Genomic DNA, 27767 nt, shown 5'->3' on the forward strand with positions numbered 1-27767 from the left:
TTAAAATGTGTTAGTTCCTTTTGTTTTACGATCATTATTATAAAATCATTTTTTATAAATATAACAATATTTTTGTAGCACTTTGTTGGTATAAAATTAATTAATTCGGTTCAGTCTTGTTTTAAAAAATAAATTTGATTTCGTACTTAAGCTGTACGGTAACAAAAAATCAATCCGAAATTAAGAAAGTTTATTACTCCGTTAACACGATTACAAAGTGAACTATTAATTTATATTGTTTTCATTAAACAGTTATTTCGTTTTTGTTTTAAAAAATCCTTAATATTTATTCAAGTTGTGTATACACCTACACTTTATTAGCAAGTTTAATGATACCGGCGTAAGTTAGATTAAAAGGTAAATAAATAATCCACTCGCATATTTAAAAACCATTAAAGAAAGTTTCAAACTGTTTACAGGACATTTATGGTTATTGTGATTTTATGTATATTTTAAAATCTTATAGTGTTTAAAATTCAGTTAATAGTCTATTAACTAAAGTTTATAAATATGTTCGAGCCCAAATACCTTTACTGTTTAAATGGAAATATTAGGAGTTATCTAACTATCATTATCATCAGCAATATTTTCTCAATTCGTATTATTCATATATTCTTAAGTAAGCTTTCGATTTGGTCAATACAACAGAACTAACAATAAAAACATAAATATTATAACAGATGTTCCGTAATATTTGAAGCGGGTGTTTGTAATATCGCAATATTGTCGTTTCAGCGCACCGGCAATCTGTTACATTATTTAGAGATGTTTGAAGAGTTCATTCAAAGTTGATACCAGCAAATACCATCGAATATCTAGTCCAATTGGAAAACGTATTGTAAAGGTTAAAACAAAAAGAAAAACTTACACCGTATGTAACAGTATTTCCGGTTTTAACCGGAAGCAATCAGCGTAAAAGCGCCGTGATTAAAGGCTGGATTGAAATTCTTCCTCATCAAGATTCGAATTGCGGGCAAAAAATATTGGAAGTTTATGTCTATCCAGTTTGAACGATTTGAAAATAAAACTCAAATGAATCATGAAATAAAAGTATTATATCTTTGAGTAATTATCGTAGTTTTGAACCTAACAAGAGATCCTTCTACTTGTAAAATTAATAGAAATATATTTTTATTACCTATCTATTATCTCCTTATTTAATAACAAAGTTTTAACGCAGTCTGCATACAGAACTACATGGAATGAGAGGAAGGGAGTTCCGAAGAAACTACCGTTATAGGGCAAAGAGAACTATCGAAAATCCTAACTATAGCTTTCAATACAATCTTGTCAGCAACCATATTGCCATATTGCTGGTTTGTAATCCTATCAGAAGTTCGCTGGTGGATACTCATAGAACAATACTATCAGCATGTTTTGTGACAACCTACTAACCATATTGAATTCCAACTCAACGAGAGTGAAGCTAACGAGAATACTTCGATGTGAAAAACCAACTTGGTTACCCATCAACTTGGAAAACCCAGTCAGCAACGAAAGCAAACTAAAGACTCGCAGAGAGGAAGGTATTGGCAGGAACAAGAACGTGAAAGATGAAAAAAATTGTAGCATTTTGCGTTATACAACGACAAAAACGCAGAAATGTGACTTCTACAATGATAGGTTGACAAATGAAAGATCGGAAATTCGTAGGATAAGAAGGTTATTTTAACGTTCAATTGGACCCAATAAGAATAAGTGAACAAGCCTTCTATATAAGCAAGCGAAAGAACAATTTAAGAACTTTTATAAGCACTTTGAACTTGACTACTTTATAAGATCTTGTCATAAATAACACGGTCTTCAATCTTCTTTTCAACGTTGAAGAAAAAGGTTATAATGTGTACTGTAGAGTGGATAAAAACAGTGACGATGATATAGATAGAAGGGATTAAAGTAATAATCAACAGATGATTAGGCTTTAGTCAAACAGACCAACATAATCATAATTCAGAAGGCAAAGAATTTTGATGTCCCAAGTCCTACAAGCCACAAATCAAATCCTCTAGAAAAAAATATCGTAAAGATTTTCTGTAGCATCACAAGTTCTCAGAGAGTTAAACAGTGTACACCTAAATCAGCACAGAAGTCAGTGCTTACTGAAAAGAGGAAAACAACCTAAGATGTGATTGACAAAAACATACAAAAGGTAATAAACGACTTGCAAATATGTGACAACACGACGCATGATAATTAGTAATGTTACAAATGCACAACTTTGGTGGCGAGCTTTTTTTAAAAGACTGAAAAAGATAAATTGACAAATATCTAATAAAAGTCGATTGATATATCACGACTTATTGATGAGGTTGTTTACAAAAATTGATAACATAACGGAAGTGAGAAAGGCTCTGACACACTCAAAAGTCTGGAATTTAGACTACATAAGACAACATTCGATGTGTAAAAGTCGTACATGGACACTGCAAAGGGACCTGGCAATCAAAATAGCAGGCGTGAAAAGAAAAACAACTACTACACAGCTTCATCTGTAATACACTTAAAAGCAATCTTAGCCCAGAGAAACCATAATAACAACATTCAACTCTACATGAAACGTGCTTTAATAAAACTAACAGTAGCATATATAACAACATCAACAGCAATGGCGGTGGTATCTGGAACGTTTCAGATTTATTTAGAAGTTTCCAAGAAAGTATGAAAATCTCAACAACAAGTAACAATACCATTTTTTTGAACAAACTTGGCAGAAATGTTTAACTACTGGCATCGATTTCAGTAAATGGTCGATTTCTAGAGATTTTCGAATATGTATTGTGTCCTAACCACCATATAAGGTGTTGTCTCCTTCAGTCTCCTATAATGTTTCAACAATACTCAATGGAAAATACAGAGGATCAGGGGGCTATAGCAACAGATTAATTCTGAAATACTCTGCATATAGTCTACTAGTGGATAAATGTTAACTATCACATAAGGATGTCGTTGTTGTGTTCTGGTATAACAGCCCATGATGCCGTCATCATGGTGGCTTCGCGGTATTGTATTAAAGCTTTTAACTTGCTTGAACGCCATGTAGGTTCAATAAAATAGTTTAGAATATTTTGTGCATACAGTGTGACTTAGAATAGGTATGTTGATTCATCAAGAGTAGTCCTTTTACCATTCTTCATATGCATTCTTACACGAAATGAATAATCATGTCTAGAAAAAAAATATACCAGTACTAACAAAATTCTTAAATAGGATAAAATAGAATGGTTACTCAAGCGCTGGTTTATAGTTAATGAAAAATGTTCGGATCGGTTCGCTTAAATAATGAATTAAATGATCATTTATTTGGTTTCGTTTTTTGTCGCTGAATTGACCAGTTAGAATTAATACTCTATCACACCAGTGGTGAAACGTGCAACGTTAGCAAATAGCAAATTTCATCAAATCACCATGATGTTACTTTGGGATATTATGTTGGTGCTTGTTAACATCGATATTGACTACTTGGGCAATCACCAATATATATCAAAATCAATATATCCTGAGTTGGTTAAACAATTCTTTCCTGAATTTTATGTAAGATTGGCAAGGTATTTTATGAGTCCACTTAAACTTCGTTGTGAAGTTGGGACTTGTATAATCCGTATAATATTTTGCATTAACCATTTAGGTATTATTGAGAGCTTCGTGAACAGTCTGAATCAAAGAGTTCTTAGGCAGTTGAGTGTTCTCAACATATTTATGACCGGTTGATCAACTTTTTTATTGATTGGTGGCCACTAGTTCGTATTCCGAAATTCGTGGTTGTACTAATACGTTGGTGGTGATTTGGAGATTCCCTGTTCGGTTTGGGATGATTTTATCATTATAAAATGGGTAAGATTTGTCGAATTGGTAGGGGAGAAAAAAGGTCAATGCCGCATTTCACGTTTATATTTTTAATTTTTATTCAAAACTATTTGTTAACTTTAAAATTGTATGATAACGGTAGTTTTCGGCTTCATAGAAATAAAGGTGTTTTTTCTAATCTAACGTAGAAGCAAACCGACGGCAGTGTAAGTGTTCTATTTTCCAGTTTTGTTTTTTTTTTGGAATCTTTGTTATACCGACATTTTTTTTTGAGTTTATCCTCTTTTATGTGGAAGCTGTTGTGAAGCAGTTTTTAATTTGTCCTGTCGTGTGTGTTTTAGTAGTTCAAGTTATTTTTTTAAATCATTATATTGTATCAGTAATACATAATCTACTGGACTTAACACGTTATATACGTCCAGTCTATTACACATATCTCTGAGTATTTCTTTTGCTTTTTTAACTGGTGTCCTGGAAGCCGCGTCGACATGCGACATTCGGTGGTGATATTTGAACTCGAGATCATATTCTCGAAGTTATCCAACCAACGCGCTCTGGAAAGATCTTGGCATAAAACACCACGGCCATTAATTCTCTCCTAAAGAAGAACTTCGGCTAAACCGACTGCACTGGTGTTAGTATATAACTCCGTTCGATTTGTATGATTAGAACAGATTAATTAACGCGTCTCTTAAATCACAAAATTCTTTTCATATTTATCATTCCACTTAAAAATAATATGTTTCTTTCTCAATTCACTCAATCTAGCTCTTATTGCATAATACAAAGGAAAAAGCCGTTACTGCTTTCACTTTTTTTCTATCGAATTGATATTTTGATATTATCAATATAAATCTCGTTTTACGAAGTCTATCAAAAGTAGTTTTAATCTTCCAAACATTTCTTCCTAGTAGTAAGTAGGTATGATTATATAGTCTAGATATATAACTACACGATTTGGTACTTTGTGCATTTCTGAGAATTCGTACGGACCGTTTTTCCAACCAAATATCATTAACTTGGATTACACCTTACACGCTGAGAGTAATTTGCTAGTAGCCCTGAGCCAAACCTAATGTCGTAAACAAATTTAGTGTTATACAAATTTTCTAGGTGTTCATCTAAGCTTCCTATTGGAATGTTTTGATCTTACTTATATCCCTGAATTATCAATGTCCATAGTCTGTATACCAGAGTTCCGACTGTTATATATCACTGGTTACAGGATCCTTTGAGTCTATTTGTCCCAAAACTGATATCATGCATAATTTCGAATTGTTAACCTTTCAAAATTTGTTTTGGTTTTCACTTTCATTTTGAACTACGACGACTACTTTACTATTTGCCATCTTTGAGCTGATAAATTGCATGGATGTCACTACACTTTAATATCCTACATTGTTATGTTCACTAATGTCATAAAATAGTACCGAATCGTCCTAACTAAAAACGAGCTTGTCCTTGATTTTTGCGCAGGGTATACCCAAAGCCTTAGTGAATCACTCTGTGCTCTACCAGGAACCACATAAAGTCTACATTGTTTACAAACATATCGTCCACTATAACTCGTGCATTTGTCGTTGCACATCACCGATTTTCCATCTTCAAGTCTGGTAAGTTCACTAAGTCTTCTATTTATTTGTGACATCGGCTAAGTGTGTTTGAATGCTCTCTCAAACTTTATTACCCCAACACCTTTTCAAATAGTATATTATTCAACAAGCGTATAATGGCGGCTGTTACCCACGAAGAAGAAGTTGCAACACGAGCGAGCGAAGCGAGCGAGTGTTGTAATCTGAGTGGGTAACATCCATTATACGCAAGTTGAATACTATACTTTATCTACAACTATTTAATTTTGAAAAAAAAATCAAAAAAACGAAAAAAAAATAAACTTGATAGACATTTCAGACATAACCTCAATATAAGAAAGCTGTCATTTCTGTTAATATTTTATTTTTTGATTAGTAGGCAGTGTCAGAAGTGTGGAATAATGGCCTCATTATTCAACACTTTGTCTGTCATGGGTAATGAGTGTCATTAAACGTCAAAAATCAATTGTATAACGAATAGATAATTCAATAGTTGTAGATAAAAGTATTTTTCGTACTTTTTAACGTTGACAGAATGAACCTAACCTGGTTTAAGAATAGGTTATAAGTCAAATTAAGCAACTCAAAAATATTAAAGTTATTATGACTAACTGCTGTATCCCTTCCAGGGTTAATATATTTATTGATTCTGTACCCTACATTCTGTACTCTGTCTGCTTTTAGTGCATTCCGCTACCAAAGTTTGTGGTCGTTTTTCCTGGAAGCTTTTATATAAAGATTTACAGCAAATTTTAAATCAATGTTATCATGTTACTTTGTACTTTATATATTGTAACATCCCGAAGTTGCTTACACGTTTGTTCTTATTGTGATATCCTTACCTCAAAAGAAACTTTATACTTCGTAAGAAACTTTTCGTACGGTACATAATCGTCTATACACGGTGGTGTAATTGAGATCTAAAGAAATTAATCGTTAGACAATGATACGAATTATATGGGGGCTATAAAAAGATAGATATCGTTATAACTACAATCAAATCACTCCGTTCAACCCTAATTGATATCTAATTATAAGTTTCACAAGGTACCTAATTTGTAGATAGAATTATTTAAAGGAATTTGACTGACTTTCTATAACATTTCAAAACAGTTTTCAAATTTGTCGTTACACTCTAATAGGAAGAATTTAATTAGAGATGAAATCTAATTTAAACAATTTACAACAATTTCTTAGCAATCCCTTTCGGAATTGAAAGGAATAACCAGAAGGTTTTAATGGAATCTAATTTAATAAATAATGTAAGAACTCCATGCACTTGTTATAATTCCTTTATATATTCCAAATCTACTTTTCATATAAATATAACACAATGCAAAAAAAAAATCAAATTGAAAATATCAAAAGAAACACGTAATATTTTTTTAATTATTTTAAATGAGTAAAATGAGATAAATAAAAATACCGAATGCTATTGAATAATAATAAATCTCATTCAATTAATGTGATACTGTTAAAAGTAAATTAACAGTTAATTAATCAAATAAATGTTTATAGTTTATACCATCAACGTGATAAATTATTTAAACGATGCACTTTAAAGTACATTTTATGTGGATTTTAGCTGTTCTAAAACGAGTTGTAATAAAATGTCTAGAATGTGACATTAAACTTTAATTTTTTTTTAATAGAGATTTTTTTCAATGGAAATAAGAAATAATTTAAAAAACTTCAAACGTGACTCACTTGACTTTTGAAACTATTTCAAGAAGAAAATAAAAATACGAATGTGGCGAATCGTAAAAGTCGAATTTATAACATCTTAAAAATCAACTTATGTAAACACGGTTCTAAAGGTTGTAGGTATTTTTTTAAAGGCAGGTATTCTAAAAATACATTCTTTTTCTGTTACATTTTTCAAACCCAAAACGACGTGTTTATCTGTTATACAGACAATTAACCACGAAAATGGTGGTTCTTTTATTTATCGACGAAACTTTGTCTATGTCCTTTTGATAACATGCTGACCCAAAGTTTTCGATGTCACGAGTTATTAGCTTTGTGGGGAACATAAGTTCAAAGTTGGTTGGAGTTTCTAAGAATAATGGTATTTTTGTAAAAGACAAACAAAGTTTTAAACTTATGTTTAAGTGCAGATTTATGTTAAAATGTTTATCAAAAAATGTAAATGATATTCATACTGAATACTTTATTGTGGATAATTATTTTTGGAGTCAGAAGGATCATAAAGGCAATCTATATGTAAAAATATTAGATGGTTCGAAATTCCTGTAATTAACCTTGTAGCTTCAGAGTATAGAACTGTTAGAATTGATAAATCTGATAAAAACTTTAAAAATGGGATTCAAAGTGGAAATATATTAAGCACAGATTTTCAACGATTCCTTGCCATTCACAGGCTATGAGTGTTAAGGTTGTGACAGAACCGCTTGTTTCCGTAACTGGAACTGAAATGAACGAGAGGTTTTATTTCCACAACAAAATGTAATTAAAAATGCAAATCTCGTATACGTTTTATGTCAACTACAATTCTTGTAATAAATTCTATAAATATATTATATCCATTATTATTAAAGTAAATACTGATTATAACATATATTCTATTAAATATAAATTTGCCAATGTAAACAATTTAGCACGATACGAGTTCTCAATATATGTATAGCTGAATAATAGTAGAAAAGGCAAAATGATTTCCATTTAAGTATAATGTGGCAAAATGTTCTCAAAACAACAAACTGTTGTGTGGCAAACTCTGTATCGAAAGTTCTTTCATGTTAGCACTAAACAAGTTGCTACTGAACTTGCGGATAAAGTATCATGCAAAATAAACTGTGTAAATACTTTAAGAAATTGGACAAAGATGATATCGGTCGATAATCAGTAATGTTCGTAAGATTAAGCAAAGAGCAAATGCTTAAGGATAAATTAATATAAGTTAATTATAAAATTTTATAAAACCTTTTTAGGAAATGAAAAGCCTGTTCCTTAGTGACATCGGCAACAAAGACGGGAGGATACGTAGAGTGTACATCAACCATGTAGTTAGCAGACACACTGGCATATACTCTAGACTCTCAAGAGAACTGTTCTGCAAAAGCATTAACTATTTTATCGGAATCAGTGTAGATGGATTTGGCACACGTAATCTTGCCAGGAAGTCCAGAGGTCGTTGTTTTCCGTCTTACATAATTCCAAAAGTTGCTCGTATCAGAACTAAGCGATTATTCAGCACTAATAGTAAAGGAAGTATACGCATCAGAGATTTTCTGTTTAGTCAAACTCCTCTGTCTTTTGTATTCCACTGAATAGAAAGCACTACTACTTCTCCTCCACTTCTTCCTATAACACTCTTTTATCTTTAATAGCCGATTCATTTCTGGGGTGTATCAAATAGGGTATGAGGATCTACGGCACAATCGGTTCGGAACTAATAAATCCAAAATCTCATACAACTTTGTATAGAAAGCTCGCAAAACATGTAAACTGCACATTTCGAAAAGACCAATCCGTATCGAGTCTATCATACAAGCCAGGAAAGTTGGCTTTTCAGGAAATTCGACAAATCATTTTTTGCTATCAATAAGTTCATGGTAATATCTAAGAGAGATGGTACTGATCCTCGTAGACGAGGCGATAGTCATCATGAACCAGATCACAGCGATGATCAGTATTTATTAGCACCAAGTCCAATAGATGATTGTCACAGTTTAGTATATGATTGAGTTGGCAAAGGTCCAGAAAATCACAAAAAATACGAAATAACTCCGTTTTTTCACAGTTGATAGATGTGCCAGGTGCCCTTACATGTTTAAGCAAATTAAAATCACCAAGGATAAGAACTGGATAATTCAAAACTATATGTTTTAAGACGTCCAAAAAACATAGCAAATCAGCTTGCGATTATCAGGAGGTACCATAAAGAACACTTGCAAATCAACACATCGATAAGTGGTACCAAAGACTGGATATCTGTAGAATCAACGAGTTCAACATCATGATGATTATCTACAGCGAGCAGAAGTCTATTAACCTCTATTATATATTCCACTTCTATTAAGTCTAATCAAATCAAACTTACAGTCAGCCCGTAGGACGTACTACTTATCTTCGAACAATTCATTATATCCAAAATCCGAATTCAAGTTAGTTTCCGATAGAGTAATTAAATCATGGTTACAATCAGAACAATTAACATAAAATTCACGAGTTTTTGTACGAAGACCATTAACATTTTGATAATATACATTAACAGATTCATACATCTTGTATGGCAAAATCAGTTTTCCGAAGGCTGGAGAATTGGGGAAATGTCACGGACCAAACCCTTCTCGCCAAACTCAGTTCTTTTTAATTCGGTTTTCGCTTTCCTATAAAGATCAATCTGGAAAGGACTACGATTATTCCAGACAGAGAAGTTTTTAAATTTATTATTGAATTTCAAATTTCGCATATTACTAAAAATAAACTTAAAATAATTATGATCTGACAATTTTACCTGTATAGGCGTACATCTCGAGCTCTTAGAAGCGTCAAATTTACCGCAGCAAAAAGGGTGAATAACAGGTTCAGTAACCCCCAAATCGGTAAATAGTTTGCCTAAAAGGTTAACAGCATCTGCATCACCTTGTTCATTTCATGATAAACCGTCGGATTCAGGAATATTTTAAATCATCAGATTGTTCTTCCTACGCTCGCGTTCCATTACTTCGTGTATAACTTTTTTGAGTAAAAATCGGTTAAAGAATATGAAGATGGCGGGCTAACATTTGATTTTAGAGCACCAATATCCTTCTGAAGAGAGATTATAATGGCTTTCAGACTATTTAAGTCATTCCTCAATGAAACGTACGAAACGCATGACAAGAGACATTGCCTCAGCCGCAGAGACATCGACACAACTAATATTAAATATCTTGCTACAGACGCAGCACTTTAGAGTGCGATGTTGTTCGCACTGGCGATTACAACAGGCACATATATTCATTAGTGTGTCCACGACTATTTAAAAGGAAGGAGTAGGGATAACACTCACACACCTGTACTGCCCGTTATTGCGGTGACTGACAACATAGAAAGGCAGGCCCCGGAGAAGGATAAAGAGAGAGTAAGGAATAGATCAAAGGAGACAATATACCACCCAGAGTGCGATAGCACATTAATCCTGTTTCTCGCAGAGAAACGAAATTGCTGTGATACTCTCAAAACCAACCAAAGCAAATAAGCAAACTCAATAAAGTCAAGCATTTACCGCTTTAATCCACTTACTAATTACAGCAACGCGAAGCTCGGTCATAGACTCACACTTCGGTAAAAATACGTATAGGTACCTCGGAATAACTAGATTCACCAATTAAAAGCAAGTTGTAAACACAGCGAATATGACACATGTGCACTTCTCGAATCACTCAAAGTCAATTTGATAATGCGCTGTTTTCTCAACGTGTCTACTTTTAGTAGTCATGTACAATTGAATAGGAATAAACATTTTATTATTATAGAAGGGGTCAACCTTGGTCTGTTATTGTTTGATGTGGTATAATTGGTGAAAGAAGCATCGAATTTGTAAATAACTAGTTACCAATATTAATTGAAAATTTGTCTTTGCAACAACGACTATGTGGCTACAAAATGATAGATGACTAGCACATTTTTCCGATTTCTATCTTAGTGGCTTTATATTGCACAAAATTTCTTGTTCCATTTGCCCTTTCGTCTTTTATTACTGTTATTTTGTACTCTTTTCTGCGATTGAGCTTAGTTTATGTTATTACAATTGACCCTTTTTTTATTATTTACAGCAGTAATTGTCTTTTTATTGAGTTCAGTGCAAGCAGTCATGAATTTAATTTTCGTGTTATCTAGTATGGTACGATTATATCACTTATGGCTGTATTGTAGTTATTGACTAAGTTTCCTATGCATACTTTGTATCTGATTTAGTCGTTTGGAGTTTGTCGATCATTATGTTCGATGAGGCTTTTCCCTTTAAACGGATTTGAATTCACTGGTAATCTACCGGCAGTCAGTTTGGTGGTAAAATTTACGAAAATGTTCTTCACATTAATGCTCTTCATCGTTTGGTTTAGCTATGAGAGTCTTTGTAAGTTCCTATACAAAGAGGTACTGAAGCATTTTCTCTTGAAGGTCTACCATACATAGAACCCCGACATAAGATGATATATAAATAAAGGGTGTTTAATTTATCGTCACTGATTTATCGTGCCAGACGTGTTATGGACAATGCATTTGATATTTTGACTCAACGAATGTTTATTTACTTTGTTTTATTTTTTTTTGCGATATTGCTCCACACATCTGCTTTGTACATACTATCTGCACCGTGTTTATGCGAGATCTGGTATATAACCGTTGGATGATCTCAGAAAGACCGCATTTGTAACTATACTGCTATGAAATGCATATGTTTAGTAGAAACCATGTGATTTGATTTGTCACAACCATTCGTTGATCGATGGTGTGAATAAGCCTTAAAGTCTCTTAACTGCACAGTTTGGTGTAGAGAAATAGATATAATTTGACGATTCCGCTTTGAAAATGACAATGGTGATGGTAAATGGAGAACGCTGTCGATTCATGCTTCAGAACGTTGTAGGCTCTTTAGTGGAAAATAGACCTGGAATGTGGTTTCAGCAAGATATTGCAACTTACAGCTCAAGTCACACTGAAAGTGGATCCACCGCCATGGTTCCCAGTTTGTACGGCTCAGATGTCATTTTATTGGAAGCCCTGATTTAAGTGTTCGTAAATTAACCCAAGACAGAATAAAACCATGGAGGGAAAATACAACACGCTTATGATATTTAGTGATAATTATTAATTTTTGGTACAATACTTTAGTCAGAATACGAACCGATTGCAATTTTCCTTGCTCGAACAACACTAACAAAATTTTCCATCCCCCAACGTTTGAGTGGGTTGAACGTTGTAATAGCTTAATCGATTGCGGGTGTAATAAGAGAGACTAGGCAACACGGTTCTCCATAAGAAGCTTCATGATAGTTTCTTGTCGCAATAAGATTTAGTGGAGTTAACATCATAATTGTAGTTTACTCTATAATATAAGAGATATTTTCAAAAAGACTAAATTATATTAGATCTAAGTTTTGTTGTGATCTAGAAAAACAGGCAATTGGTAAGTAACATTATTTATTCAGCATACTAATTTTCTTGCCACTCAACTTTTCCTGTTGTAAGAAACTAATTAGTAAAGTGATGTCGAATGCCACGAGTATTTCGTAAGTACGTTAACGTGACGTATAAGTCTTATAACTGACAGGTTGATAAGTAATCAATAAAATTAAATTCATTGCATTTTCTAACATAATTTTGAAGAACTATTACTAAATTTGGTAATCATTTAGTCATCATATCAATTCCAAAATCAGGAAAAGTAAAAATACTAGTATGAAGGACTCTTGATTTACTGCACAGTATACTAAATGCACACTCAACACATGTTCATGTTACATTTAGTTGATAATTAAATTGGGGTTTTATTGTTTCAACTATACTCTCTTTAACTATACTTTAACTACTAACTAAACGGTTAAAACTAAATGGTTAATCTTTTCTCCAAAGTTACAATTTTTGATCAATTAAATTACTACCATCTTCTTTACAGTAAGCTCCAACGTCAATCGCTGTAAACCAGCAATTTGCATCTGTCACTGCCATGAGGATAATTGAAAAATATTTCTTATAGTTAAAAAATGTTGAACTATCATATCCAGGATGTTTTAGCCCGACATGTTCGCCAAAAAATTATAACGATTTAAGGAAGTATTAAAAAACTGATTTCAGTTATAATCATCATCAAGCAGCCCTCTGTGTCCATTGTTGGACATAGGCTTCCCCTATTCTGTTCCATTTGATTCTATTCTGAGCTGTCTGAATCCAACCGTTTTGTCTACTGTTCATTCTTCATTCGCGCGTTATGACCCGCCCAGTTCCACTTGAGCTTTTCCACAATGTAGACCGCATCATTTACGTCAGTTGTTCTTCGTAGGTTGTCATTTCGTATGTGGTCCCTCAGGGTTACACCCAGCATCGACCTCTCCATTTTTCTTTGCGTTACTTTGAGCTTCTCCTGATAGTGGCCACAGTTAATGTTAAAGTTTCGGAGCTGTATGTCATAACCGCAAGCACGCATTGGTTGAAAGCCTTTCTTTTCAAATATATAGGAATATTGCTCTTGCGATCAAGTGTGATCCTTTTGTTTAGTTCACTTGTTTGATTATCTCTGGATACACGAACCTCATGGCCAAGATATACATAGCTGTCAACTCCCTCAATCTCATTATCCCCAATGTTGATATTAGAGATTGGAACAAGATTTGTCATAAATTTTGATTTCTTCACGTTGATTAATAACTATTTAACCCGACTCTTGCACACACCTCCTGCAAGTCGTTGAGCATCAGTTTCATCTCAAGGCTATCCGAAATAAGGACTGTATCGTCCACGTACCACAAATTACTTAGGTATTTGCCATCAATGTTTATGTCTTTTTGGGTCCAAACCAGTTGTTTAAATGCACTCTCCAGGACTGTGATGAACAATTTGGGGGACATTGAATCGTCTTGTCTTGTCCCACACCCAATTGGTATTTGATCTCATGCAATTTTACCGTCATTGTAGCATTCTTGTAGATATTATAAATAGGTTATACAGTCTCAGCTTATATGTATAGTCTACTTTTATTCTTCAAGAAGCAGTGTTATGTTACTGAAAAATCTTATTTATCACTAAAGGTTTTCACTATCACTAAATATTTAGTGGTAGTGCAGTTTTTTTCACTATCACTAAAGTTTTAGTGATAATGCAATTTTTGTTCACTATCACTAAATATTCAGTGATGATGAAATTCGTGTTTTAACTACCACTGAAGAAGTAGTGGTAGTGAAACGCTTATCACATTTATTTTTTAGTGCATTATGCCCAACCCTGGTATATGTATATCAGAATGGACACAAATTACGCTACTAAATTTGCGTAACACAATTTGCGTCATATGGGACGCCTATCTTAATAGAGATAAGCTTAAGCGGATAATAGAAAATCGGAACACAATATTGTTTTATTAACTTTCCTTGTATCGACATTATATGAAATATCACAACAACCGCAATTTTCATTGAATTATTTGAAATGTTATCAAAGGCAGTGGGATTATAATAATAGGTATTTCAAATTTAAGTCTACTAATTTCCTTGTATCGAGATTTTATGAAATATCACAACAACCGCAATTTTCATTGAATTATTTGAAATGTTAACAAAGGCAGTGGGATTATAATAATAGGTATTTCCACACCTCCTATTGTCCCCCTGTTAAATTCTATGCGCTACGTATTAATTATATTATAATTAATTCTTCATAAATGTCTGTATACTCCCCACGATTTCACATTCGTCCGTTGACGTTCAGATAAGGATTCGATTCGAACAGATTACCTTAAATCCTGTCGAAATACGGTGCGGGTAGAAAATCCATTTTATACGTCGGTCGACGTTTTATCCATGGGATTTCGAGGATTTTGTACTTTACGGAAATAAAATCACAATAAACGTCTTTGTTCCAATAATAGGATTTGTTATTAAAAAGTAATCCAAAAATAAATTGCTTTAACCGGTTAATTTGAATGAAAAAACACAATCCGTTTTTAAAACTCATAAAATTATCGGCGAGGTTTGGTTTATATTTTCTTACGCAAAACTAATAATCATATTCACACAACCGTAATAACAAAACGAAATTTCAGAAAGTTTTATGTTATTCTCGACAGGGTAGAAATATGTAGATGAAGAAACAAAAAGGTCCTTTTACATTTTGAGCCATTTCCCTTTTACGTTTGTTTCTAAAAGTTGTGACGACCTTCGTGTTTTTTTTTAGAACTCCATTTAAAATTCGTAAACTAAGTTAAAGCGGGTCTACTTAAGTTGTTTTTACCAAATTAATTTGTTTATTTTTAATTTCCATTTTACGGTAATCTTTTACACCTTAAGGTGTTGGTGTAACATGTATATTTATCTTTCTTGTTTTCCTTTCTTGCAAAGAAGATTAAATTCGGCGCAGTTAAAACATCATTAGAGATGGTGTTGTAGATGAAACAAATTTTCTTGCGTTGCGGTAACACTAAAATTCCCAACTAGATTTAATATCTCTCCAACAAATTATATCTCCGAGCGTAATTTTAAAAATTATTTTATCAACGTCACAATAAAATTTGTTGTAGTGTTTTGAAACCGCCATGACATATTTTTGTGCCAAAATAATTAATTTAAAATGATAAAAATGTTTGAGTAACATAACAAATTGTTTCTGGAATAACATAAAATGGTAGATTTTTAGAAAAAGGTTGGGAAATGTATTTGAAATCGTTGAAATTTGTATCATAAAATGTTTAATAAAATAAGACACCGGTGTAAATAAATCTAATCTCTTTGAACACAACACTTGTGTTGAATTGATCTGGGGTGAAATTCTGTTGCCATGGAAAGAACTCGAAATGAAAACGACGACAAAATTGCTTGTCTTTAAATTAATTAAAATTTATAAATTAAAAATTCATTACTTGTAATTTTCTATTAAATTTTATTTGCTTTGAAGTTTGTAACTTAACAACGTGCCCTTTTACCTTATAATTTAATCATTATATGTTTTTCCTCGACAATCTCTTCCTCTAAAAGCGCTTTAGTTCGGCGTAATACTGCGTTAATTTAGATCAATTGCTCGTTGTCAAAAGGATTTACTTTGATAATTACATTCTAAAATTTACTGGATAAAGCTCGAAGAAATCCAAACTTAAACTTTATGTATTTTCCTAATCATTACGAGTTATATATTTTTTTAGAAATTATCATAGACGTTTTAACGAAGCTTTTAGTGGAGAGTAAATGTTTCGGATAGTGCACTCAAATTACATACGGTCAAGCGAAAACTTTTTCTAGTAACCCTTTTTGAGTAATCTGATAAAATGTTACATGTTATAAAAATCTCAAAGAAAATAATCTGACCGTATAACTTATAATCTAATCGAGTTGTATTATCTAGTTAAATGACCTAACAACAACGAAAGTGATAGTAGCGATAGTGTTCTAAGTATATTAAGAAATTTGAATAACTCAGAAGACACCTCTGTTCATTACACAGACATCTATTATGTTAGTTGAGCCATTGTTGAGAGAAGTATATTGTGTAGAGATAATATTTATAGAAGTGGTCAACACTACTATCAACATGCGCTAAATAATACTATAACGCATCTAGTCTCGACACTAAGAACATTTAACTCTAAGACAGTTGAGCAAAATGAAAACAGTTATGGTTGGGGAAATGGAAAGACAAAAGGGATGTTATGCTCTTTACAAACAAAAATATTTCTACAACGATGGAAACTAGAGACAATTACATAAAAACCAACTACTGTTTTGAAATACATCAGCGGAAAATTATTTTTAAATGTTTGTAATCAACTCACATCTTATGGGACATCTATACATCGAGGTTTCAAGTGGTACACAAAAGTAATGTTTGAATTACTGATGAATACAACTGTTGTAAATGCTTACTTTATCTATAGTAGCTGTAGCGCAACATAGGTGATAACCACAAATTAAAAACTATTGACATAGGTCTAGAAATAGCTGTATTCCTTGTTATGAACTACCGCAGAACCATGTAGATCGCTTACAAGTTGTACAGAAGACTTGTCAACTTAGAACGAAATATATTGGTTGTCCGGAGCAAAAGTACATGTGTGTTGTATGCTTTTTTAAAATTTCAGAAAACAAAATCCTACAAGACATCATAAAACATGAAAATTAAAGTTACTATAGATAATAAATGTAAGTTTGAAGGTAAAATAATGTAAATTAAACCTCTTTAGCAATACTAATGACTATTTATTTAATATTTTCACCTTTTAGTTTTGTGAGTCAAATATCCATCATACGGATTCACAGTGGGATGCCGAAAATGAGACCGGAAAAGAAACTGGGGAAAGAATTAATAAAGTACTACAGAATACACAGGGAAAATCTGTGACAAATTTTACGATACATTTGGTATGAAGAATACAACATTTACAACAAACATGGAATTACGATATGTATGTAGTTTCACGTGGGGGTGAGTTACTCACAGCACTTAGGCCCCAGCGGACCCTTTGTACGTCCCCACAATTTACTGTTCATTCAAGGGTCAGAAAACCAGTCCAATCTTTTCATTAACGTTAATATAGAACAGAAAGGTATGTTCCTTATATCCGAAATTTGGAGCCATGGTACTCCGAAAATAGATTCCCTTAAGTACACGAGGTTTGGACAGTCACAAACAATATGACTTACCGTCTCGTCTTCCATTTCACACCCTCTACAGAGGGGTGTATTCGCCAGCTTCATGTAAAACATGTGCTTACGTAACCTGCAGTGTCCGGTCAGGAAGTGGGTGAGAAGCCTCAAGTCACTTTTCGATTTTCCCAGAAACTGAGTAGATGTCTTCCGGTCAGGGTAGAGCAGAGTTTTCTTAGCAAAGGCACCTACTGCTGTCCCATCCCATCTATCGCAAAAAGCTCGGTGGGAGATGGAGTTTATCAGTTTTGATATATTATCATTTTGATTATAAACATAGCAAAATAAGAATTTATAAAACCTAAATAAGGCCCATTGTGCCCTACGACTAAGAGTTGCTAAAATGAAAACTTTAAGAACTATTCTGGTCAAAACGAGAAGATACAAAATAAGAAACACTAACATCCGGGAACAGTGCGGGATGAAGGACGTTGTACAATAGGGCAGACAGCGAAAAAAAGAATGGTACAGCCATGCAGAGAAATCCAGCAGGAAGGACTAAAAAGATGATAGGACAGGTAGCGATCCACCTACCAGGAGGTCAACCGACAAGGAAAACAAAATTAATAGACCAAAAGGTCTAACAATAAGACAAAGAAGCAGAAGGCAAATAATTCTCAATAAACCCTGTTTCAATTGCAATGCAAATATAACCATCCCAACAAATCCTATTTAATTATTTGGTTTGGCGTTGAAATATGTGAAACATGTTGATTGAGTTTGACTTATTTTCTTATTTATGAGAATGTATCTGTTTTTTTATTTTCTATGGAACTATTCATACAGGAGGTAATATAATCATTTAAAAATATATGGATTAAATTACTAAATGTTAATACTGTTTTGGTAGGAAAAGTTTTGAATTACTTTAATCGAGCGAAGGTTAAAAACATTAATGTTGTTCGTACGTTTTTAAATCGTTTTTAATACTAGTATAACCAAAAATCTAAATCTAAATAATAGTATTCTTATTTCATTTGATATCACCAACCATTTTGTAAACTTCCCAATTAAATACAATTTAAGCACAACTTTCAACACTTTTAATTAGATGTTAATTAAACATTTAATTAACATCTTTAACCATATAGATACTCCAAATTATTGCATTTATATGGAGATTTTTATTATCTTGAAGGATGTACCCATGGATATGCTACTGCTGGCATTTTAGCGTATATCTTTTTGAATTATATGGAAAGGAATTTCATAATAAATGAAGTTAATCCTTATGTAAGTGACATTGGTAGTTGAAAATTTTAATTTAAATACCTAGCTTTTTCATGCACTCGTTAACACAAGTTTTTCTGTTTTAACTGTTGGTTTTTGTTGAATTTTAATGAATCAAAATTTTTACTATACACTCAGAAAAATAATTCTTTACGATTAAGAATTTTTACGTGACAGCAAAGGAAAAAGGGATATACTTTTTATCCAAATGAATTTACTGTTCTTATTGAATCATTGCACCATTCAATTGTAAGTGTATCAAAGTACTTAACAAAAAAAGCAAAACCGTTTAATACAAATAATTTTGCTTTAGAAGTTTAGTTGCTTTAGTTAACTGAATTAAATAAAGAAATCTTTAAAGTTGATAAGTAGATAAATTAAAATTAAATGAAACACTATTGAATGTTAATATGAATTTTCATTTACTTCAAAGAAAAAATATTTTCAATTCGAAAGATTAAGATTTTACCATTAATAATTCGCTTTCTTTCTAGTAAATATGAAGGTTCTAAATATTAAGTACACTGAATTTATATCAAAAGCAAGGATCTATTATTATAGTTGTTGTTGGTTGAGAATTAAATAAAAATGCACTTGGTATTTAAATTGTGCAATTTATTTAAATCAAAAGATTATATTTTAATTGTATAAATTAACAATACTTCATAAATTAATACATTTTTTTTAAACATAAACATGATTGTAAAAACTGAAAATAAGTGGATATGCACGAATAAAATATAGTAACCTGAATAACAAAAATAAATGGAAATTTAAATTATTTTGGATTAAAATAAAATATAGAAGCTCCTATTTATAAAACTAAAAAACATTTCACTCTTTTTTAATCATAAACATGATTGTAAAAACTTGAATTTGCTTTAAATGATGTAAATATAAAACGGTAGTTTTGAAGCCACCTACCGTGCAAAGAAAACACTTAAACATTGTTAAGCTTTGAAATTAATGCGTTGACACAATTGGAATGTTGCAGTATATAATAAAAATATTCTGTAAGAAACGACTACACTAATTTGCTTACCGGAGACAATTGTAAATTAAAGACGTATACCAACTTAATTAGAATGTCAATTGCTTGTAGGAAAGAATGGCACTTGTATCTAATCCCATCACTATATACATAAAATTGTTCAATCTTGTCCTTTTTCCGATCCAATTACGACCACTCGGGGCTACAATTTGATTTTGTTTTCCGCATAATCCGTCCGTGTAGTTTCCAATTTTTTAGCAACGTCATTAATTGTGTTGACAAACAAAACGTAGTCGTCTTGAGAGTCAACAATAGTTGATTTATACTTTCGAGATAATCTTTGCGATTGTAATATAGCGTGTAGTAGCAAAATAATATAACAGTCTTTGGATTCTAAAAAACGAACATCAAGTGTTGTACAAATAATTATTTCAATCAATATCAATCATTTTCAATTACCTTTTGAGATTTCGCCATGCTGTAAGTTTTTAAATAATTCTTTACTATGTTTATCTTTTATATCGGATTTGTATATTTCAACAATTTTTGTTGTAAATTCAGAAAATGTGGGTATTAAATTATTATTGGGTTTATCCGGAAATAAAGTTGAAAAATCAATATGAACCTATAAAAGAAAATTTAATTACAAAATAAAATAATAACATACAAGTTCGTAAGTATTAGTGTCATTACGTCTAGGCCATACTTTTAATAATTCCGACAACGTCTCTGTAGAACTTCGAAAAGACTGGAGTCTGTATTCAGAAGTCCGCTCAATATTCTTTAATTGTGTCCCACACGAAGGGATCACAATTTGCTATAAGAAACCCTCTGTAGTCTCCTATGTTTTCAAGAAACGAGAGACGATACACTTAAAAAAAACGCTTTTATAATCTCGAGCATTACCTTCTAGAAAAAGAGATTGTACGCTCTCTTTTTATTCAGATTGATTAGTTGTTTGGTTGAGTTTTCTTCTTTAGAATTTTAAATTGTAGTATCTGTCGTTTGCCCGAAGGTTTCCGTTTATTGTTTCTGAGCGTGTAATAAGTAGTCTGTTGAAAACAAAAATTAAAGCTAGCAATACTAATACATGTAATAAAAACGTACTGCAGATTCAGACGAAAATGTTGTAGAAATTTAATAAATTAAAGAGAAAAAATTTCATCGCGGCGCTGGTATCTCCTAATTATTATTAATTAATAAATAAGGAATGAAAAATGTTGTAATGATTTTTTTTTGCGGTTGTTGACATCATGTAAGAAGAATTATGACGTAATGAGGTCGAGAAATATTTAATTACCATAGAAACTATCACTTAACGGACCTTGTTTCAAAAAGAAAAAGTTTATATTCATATCTTGAAAGTCTTCAATTAATTCAGCAAGATCCCATTCCATTAGTAAATTTGAAACTGTTATCGAACCCTGCCTTAGGTTTACCTCCATTTTCTTTAAAAATCTTCTATCTATTTAAAAAAAAGTAATGCACATTTTATGCACGTATTGCATGTTTGTAATTTTAAATCTGTATAATATCAGTACTTGCACAAATAAAAGAGTATTAATTAACTATTGAACTTATCTTTGATAACTATTTGCACGCCTATTTCGTGTACAAGTACGCACAAGTTAAAACTAAGCAAGGAGCTACCAACGAACTGAAGAGAATCGGCCGTTACACATCATGTGATATCATGACGGCGACAATCGACCAAAAACCTGGACATCATTAAATACATACTTCTTTTAACACAACACAAATTCCTTTTCAACTAAAGAATATTTTTCTAGAAATCATTTAACTAACCATTTAATTTAAGTAGTAGTTAGATGGTATTGACAAAGTGCACATAAATTCTCCTTAGAATAACTGAAATATATTTAAAATAAAAGATTATAAATTTTATATAATTTATATTTAATATTGGGAATTAAGAAAATTGCAGACTTAGAATGAAATTTATGTAGGCTTTAATCCCCTCTTACTATTTATTTCATTTAAATGAATTTCTGTTGTAACCACGATTATTTACGTTAAAATCAAGAAAAATTAAATAGCAGTATCAATTCGTTACTATAACCGCTAATATTTTTCTGAGTGTAGTGTAATGTTTACAACACGTTCATGTGAAACGTATTTTTATATCATTCAACCTCTTTTAGTTTCAATTGATCCCTTTTTGTCTTGAAATATGTCTCGATATACCGGGAATTTCATATAACTCGCAATATATGAATACAGTAACCATAGTTACGAAACTGTTATGCCCTTGCACTGTTAACACATAAAATGTTACATAGCTTTTGCAAAGGAAAAGTTTTGCTTCGAAAAAGGCGACGTCCTTATGATAACCCTGAGTTTCCGGCCGTCTTAACGTGTGGGTAAACGCGAATGTTAGTTCTAGGTCTACTGTTAGTTCTACTTTTCGTACGATGAAAATATACCACAATCTAACGCTAAATAACAATTAAACTAGAACTAAAGCTAAACCTAGAACTAGAAACATTCAGGTTTCATTCAGGCATTTTATGTGGGACAAACTAAGTAGGTACGCCCTGGTTTCTATGGAAATATATTTTTGTATAAATTTTACGTCATCGTAAAGAGAAAAGTAATCTCTATCAAATCAGCCTAACGAAAGGATACATTGCCATTTAAAAAAGCCTTACATTGCCTTCAAGTATTATTCGTTGCTAGTTTGTTTTCTGAAATAAAAACAATTGAATGCTTTCTTATTATGGCAAATCAAATATTAAACAACTTTTTTATAAAATGTTTTTTATGAAGTTGATATTTACCAAGATATATACTATATTCCATACATAATGGGCACCTGTATAAATAAATAGCAAGTAAGATACTCTTTGCATTCTTCCTAATATTTTTTAAATTAAAATTTACAAAATGAATAGCATAAAAACTATAATACACTATTAAACTAAAACTAGAACTAACAATAGCATTAGAACTAACACTAGATCTAGAACTAGCCGTTTAATTAACACCGGCCGTGAAACCCTTCATACTTAGATAATACACTAATTAAAAAGATTTTAATAAAAACCGCAATCGCTAAAAACACGGTTTAATATAATCGTTTTTACGCAATCCTTTCATCGCATCCAAAGATCGTCCTCTTTCAATTATTCCTAAAAGATTATTGGATACAGACGATGCGACAAAATGAAAATTACGAAAGTTTTCCCAACGGTTTTATATTCAACTTTAACGAGGTACTTTTTATTTACTTATTTTGCCGGAAAGCTACTTAATCCTTAAAAAGCATTCTATTTTATCATTTAAAAATCTTTCCAAATAAATATCTTACAACAATATAATAAAAAATCTAAATTTTGTATATTCTTTCTAACTGTTTCTTTTCTTATTTTTCGTTAGGTTCGTCAGTACGGTTTTGATACTCTCAGTTCCATTTGTGAGAAGTAGTGAATTTTCTTCTCCCAATCCACGTGATGGCGGTGATCCACGAAAAAATTGCGTGTGTGATGGCGGCCTTTTAGAAATCGATGAAGTTGAATGCCGCTGTTCCGGACAGGATCTCGTAGACATACCAGCAACTCTTTCAAGTCCATCCACTTTGTAAGTAAACGCTTCGAACGTTTTATTTCTTCAAATCAACAAGAAATTTTATAACAATTTTATGAGTTTCTTTACAATTCAATCGTTTTAAAATATGCAACATAAAATTCTTTCTCAACATCAAGTATGAAAATTGATATTCCTAATACATATATCAACTCATCGAATATCTTGGTTTCAATACAGATATAAGTTTTATATCATTTTTTTAGATTTTATGTTTATATGATTTTATAGAACAATTTCATTCCCTTTTTATTAAAACGAAATACGAAGATATTTTTTTAAGAAATTGTATGTTATTTTTAATCTATGTATATTATTACTATAGATTTTTATTACAATAAATTAATTCGTGTACTCGCATATATCAATTTCAGTCAAGTCGACCGAGTAGTATTATTAAATTCAAGGTTTATAGAGCCAGAATACTTGGTTTATCATTATCTGAGAGCGATATAGACCATTATCACCATGTTGGGCCGTTCTTTGGCAAGAATAAAAATCCACGCCCTATTTTGTTTAAATTTGTTAGTTATAAATCTCGAGATAGTATATAGATGAGATTAGCATACAGTAAGACTTTACTGCAGGGAATCATAATCTTTTGATATTTAGGAGAAATAATATAAAACGTTTTTTGTACTTTTAAACTGGTCTTTAATTAGATAATAAACTTGTGTCTTACTAGTTTCGGCTAATAGCCATCTTCAGAGGCTAGTTTTTGGACTTATAATAGATTAAAATATCAAATATAGTACTTCGTAACATTTCACTACAAGTACCTGTACTTAGAACGTTCTAAGTTTTTAAATGTATTTTAATTTAAATTTGTAACTTTGAAAAAAATGTAAACTTGATATTTAATATTTCAATCTATTATTGTGTCCAAAAACTAGTCTCTAAAGATGGCTATTAGCCGAAACTAGTAAGACTCAAGTTTATTATCTACTAATTAAAGACCAGTTTAAAAGTATGTACTAAAAACATTTTATATTATTTCTCCAAAATATTAAAAAACTGGTAGAATGGATTTCGAATATAATTCTTTACAATTTTTTGAAACAAGCCTGGGCGAAGTTTAAGAACAAGGACTGTTGGTCGTATAATGGGCGAATTTATATTAAGCATAATGGATCCTCAGACATTATTAATGCCCAGCCTTACAGTCTAGTTTTATTGTTGGTGTGATGTGCTTGGTATTTCTGAGACCTGGTTGATTACAATAGAGTCCGTTTATTACGTACCCGGTTTATAACGTTAAATCGGATACAACGTATGTTTTTCTACGTATTTCGAACCTTCTAACCATACCGAGATAAATCACATAAAGTACTTTTGTTGTGGGATATACAGCTAGAAGACAAACAGAAAAATTTTACTATGCTGCTGATTACCATAAAAATCTATAAAGAAGCGTTAGAGACAGCTTCTTGCCACTTTCATGCGATATAGATAGCTATTGGTAGAACACCATTTGAGATGGTTTTGGGTGTTGAAATGAAATGAAAGAAAGAGTGAAATTGAAGGACATTTTAGAAAGACTATACAAATGAAAAAAGTACAAACAGAAAATATAAAAACGTACAACAAGAAAATAAAGATGGTTCTTGTATATAGAACGGGAGATTTGGTGACAATTCGAAGAACACAATTTCAAAATGAATCGAGGTTACTGCCAAAATTTTTTGGTCCTTATCAAGTGACGACAATACATAGATCTGATCGATATACAATAACCAGAATAGGAGATAATCCTGGACCATGCCTAACCTAATGCCGATAACATGAAGCCCTAGGTACAAAAAGATGAAGAATACGAATATTCAATCGAGGAAAATTTCCAGCAGGATGGCCAAGATGTAAAAAAGATTGAGGAAGACTCGAGAACCTTCGAGTGTCTCGCTCAAGGGTTCGAGTCGATCGATAGAAGCCGAGAAGAGTCGATTCACAGAGAAGACACGTTGAGGATAAGTGTTAATACTATAAAGAAATTGGTTAAAACACATTGAAGTTAAAATGTTAATTTTAATAATAAACTAGTTAAAGACTCCTTCAAATTATCAAAAAAATCATCAAAAAACAAATCATCCGACTTTTCTATCCTAGTGATTCCATATCCGCAAATTTATTCATGCAGTGGTCCAAAAATTACAAGTGATGCTCGACCTTTTACAACGACATACGACGTGCACATTGACGGGATAAAACGAAATTTAAAATCTTTTTGGACTTAGGCACTTTTATAAGAGATGAACAGCGCGCATCACTACGCGTCTGCAGCGTATTTGAATTGAAATAAAATTTATTTCGGAGAAATCTCGGTATGTGTTCTGTCATCGATCAAGTCGAAAGTTCCAGATGGTTGTACGTCAGACGTTTGAGGCGAATATAACAAAAATTGAAATTTTATTCGAAACCGTTTCAGAACTTATGTCTTCCAATGAAACTTTTTCGGAAATTTAACGTTTTGAAGCTACAGTATCAGGAATGTCTGGACGATCATGCCTCGTAAACATATATGTAATTTTTCAAATTCTTTAATTAATGAACTTTGAGGTTTAATGCATTTTTTGCAGTGTGCTTATTGAAATTCCAATACCAAGAGCAAGAACATTATTCAAGCTCTTGGTATTTCTGCGGCGACGAATGCGTTGCCTCTTCCGGATTTCAGCGGCTACACATTTGCAACATTAAATTGTTAACATTGCCGATGTTGATGAAATGTAATTTTTTGATCACGACTAAGTTATTGTAGCAGGAGGAACTAATTAACAAGTCTAGATCGCTAATCATTTATATTTGTTTATAATTTATTTGTAAAAAATCGTTTATTACTATTAGTTTTTCCGGAAAATGCGTCAACCTTTATTTTTAAATGGAACACCTTATATATTATAACATTTTCTAACACAGCTAAAAAATGCGAATCCAATGATACCTTACAATCAACTATTGGTTCAAATATAACCCAACCCTTTTCACAAGTTACTTACTTTCAAACTTGCCTTCAAAATTAATTCTTGCTAATACAATAGTGATGTCAAGTTTAGTTACTTTTTAGTATTTTTAACTATCCGTTACTTTCAGAAAAAGTATTCGTTACTTTGTACTCGTTACTTGTTACAAGTAATCGTTTGCATGTGCGTTCGAGTACTCGCTTGCGCTTGAGGTTCGAATACTTGTTTGCGCTCGAGGTTCGATTACTCGTTTGCGATAGAGTACTCGTTTTAGTTGAACTACATACTTATATCAATTTATTTTATATTAGACTTATTTTTGAAAACAAATACTGTACGTATGTTATATTGTGTTTGTTACGCAGTAGCGTAGTATGCATAGTAATGCACTGTGCACTAATATAAATAGAGTGTAAGTTATGGGATTTACTTTTTCACTGCATATTATAACAAAGAATTTTTCTTAATTATTATTATTTAATTATTAATAACTTACGTTTCTCTTATTATATAACAAAAATATTTGAAAGTTGTAACAAATTAACAATGGAAAACAAAACTTCTTCTATAAATCAAGCAATAATAAAATAAAAATATTAAAACAACAATAAAAAATATTACAGCTTATTATTGCAATGTAAAAATAAATTTTTTTGCACATTTCGACTTTTAAGTCGATTTCGCCTATCCGACAATACTTGGCAAGCTTTGGAAAAAGTAACTGTTAGATCCAAAGTAACTGGTACCGATGTGATACGGTAACAGTTACTTCGGATCTCGCTTAGTAACGAGTACTCGTGTAACGAATAGTTACTTTTTTTTACATCACTATAACACAATAACTGAATTTTTTGAATTCAACCCACTCTTCGAATGTAATTAGAACTTCGATGACTAAATAGTTGTAATTAATTTTTAAATTATTTTACATTTCTGCAACTTATTTCCGGCATACGATAGGCGCTGGGAACAACTGAAGAAGAACAATGTCAAGCAACATCTAAGAGTTTGTAGTCCACAAGATGGTCATTTTCTGAGACTTCTTCCAGAAATTGTGGACACGGCCCGAATTGGAACAAGATTTTTTTTGATCTGCTCTCGTAGTAAAATCGTCAAAACGAATACAACGTATTAGAATACTAAATTTTTTGCCTTCTTTTTTCCAAGTTCCTCCAAACTTTGACTATTCTCTATAAGATCTCCTGCTATGTATAATAAGACAATACAAGTCTTTAAT

At 31.9% G+C, this 27767-nt stretch overlaps 1 protein-coding gene and 1 long non-coding RNA gene across 2 annotated transcripts in view; one reads left to right on the forward strand and one right to left on the reverse strand.

The window, feature by feature from the left end:
* Positions 1-27767, forward strand: part of LOC111429293 (lutropin-choriogonadotropic hormone receptor-like) — a 95914-nt gene that overhangs the window by 28091 nt on the left and 40056 nt on the right. Inside the window, exon 2 of the mRNA XM_023065163.2 lies at positions 23370-23570. Coding sequence (XP_022920931.2) covers positions 23370-23570 — 201 coding nt within the window. The remainder of the gene's footprint in view (positions 1-23369; positions 23571-27767) is intronic.
* On the reverse strand, positions 3874-5118 carry LOC139430828 (uncharacterized). The gene is made up of 2 exons (XR_011641200.1): positions 4958-5118; positions 3874-4876 (listed from the first exon to the last, which is right to left on the reverse strand). It is a non-coding gene; the product is annotated as an uncharacterized lncRNA (long non-coding RNA).

The sequence above is a fragment of the Onthophagus taurus genome, chromosome 7 (assembly GCF_036711975.1).
Source record: "Onthophagus taurus isolate NC chromosome 7, IU_Otau_3.0, whole genome shotgun sequence".
NCBI classification, from domain to species: domain Eukaryota; kingdom Metazoa; phylum Arthropoda; class Insecta; order Coleoptera; family Scarabaeidae; genus Onthophagus; species Onthophagus taurus.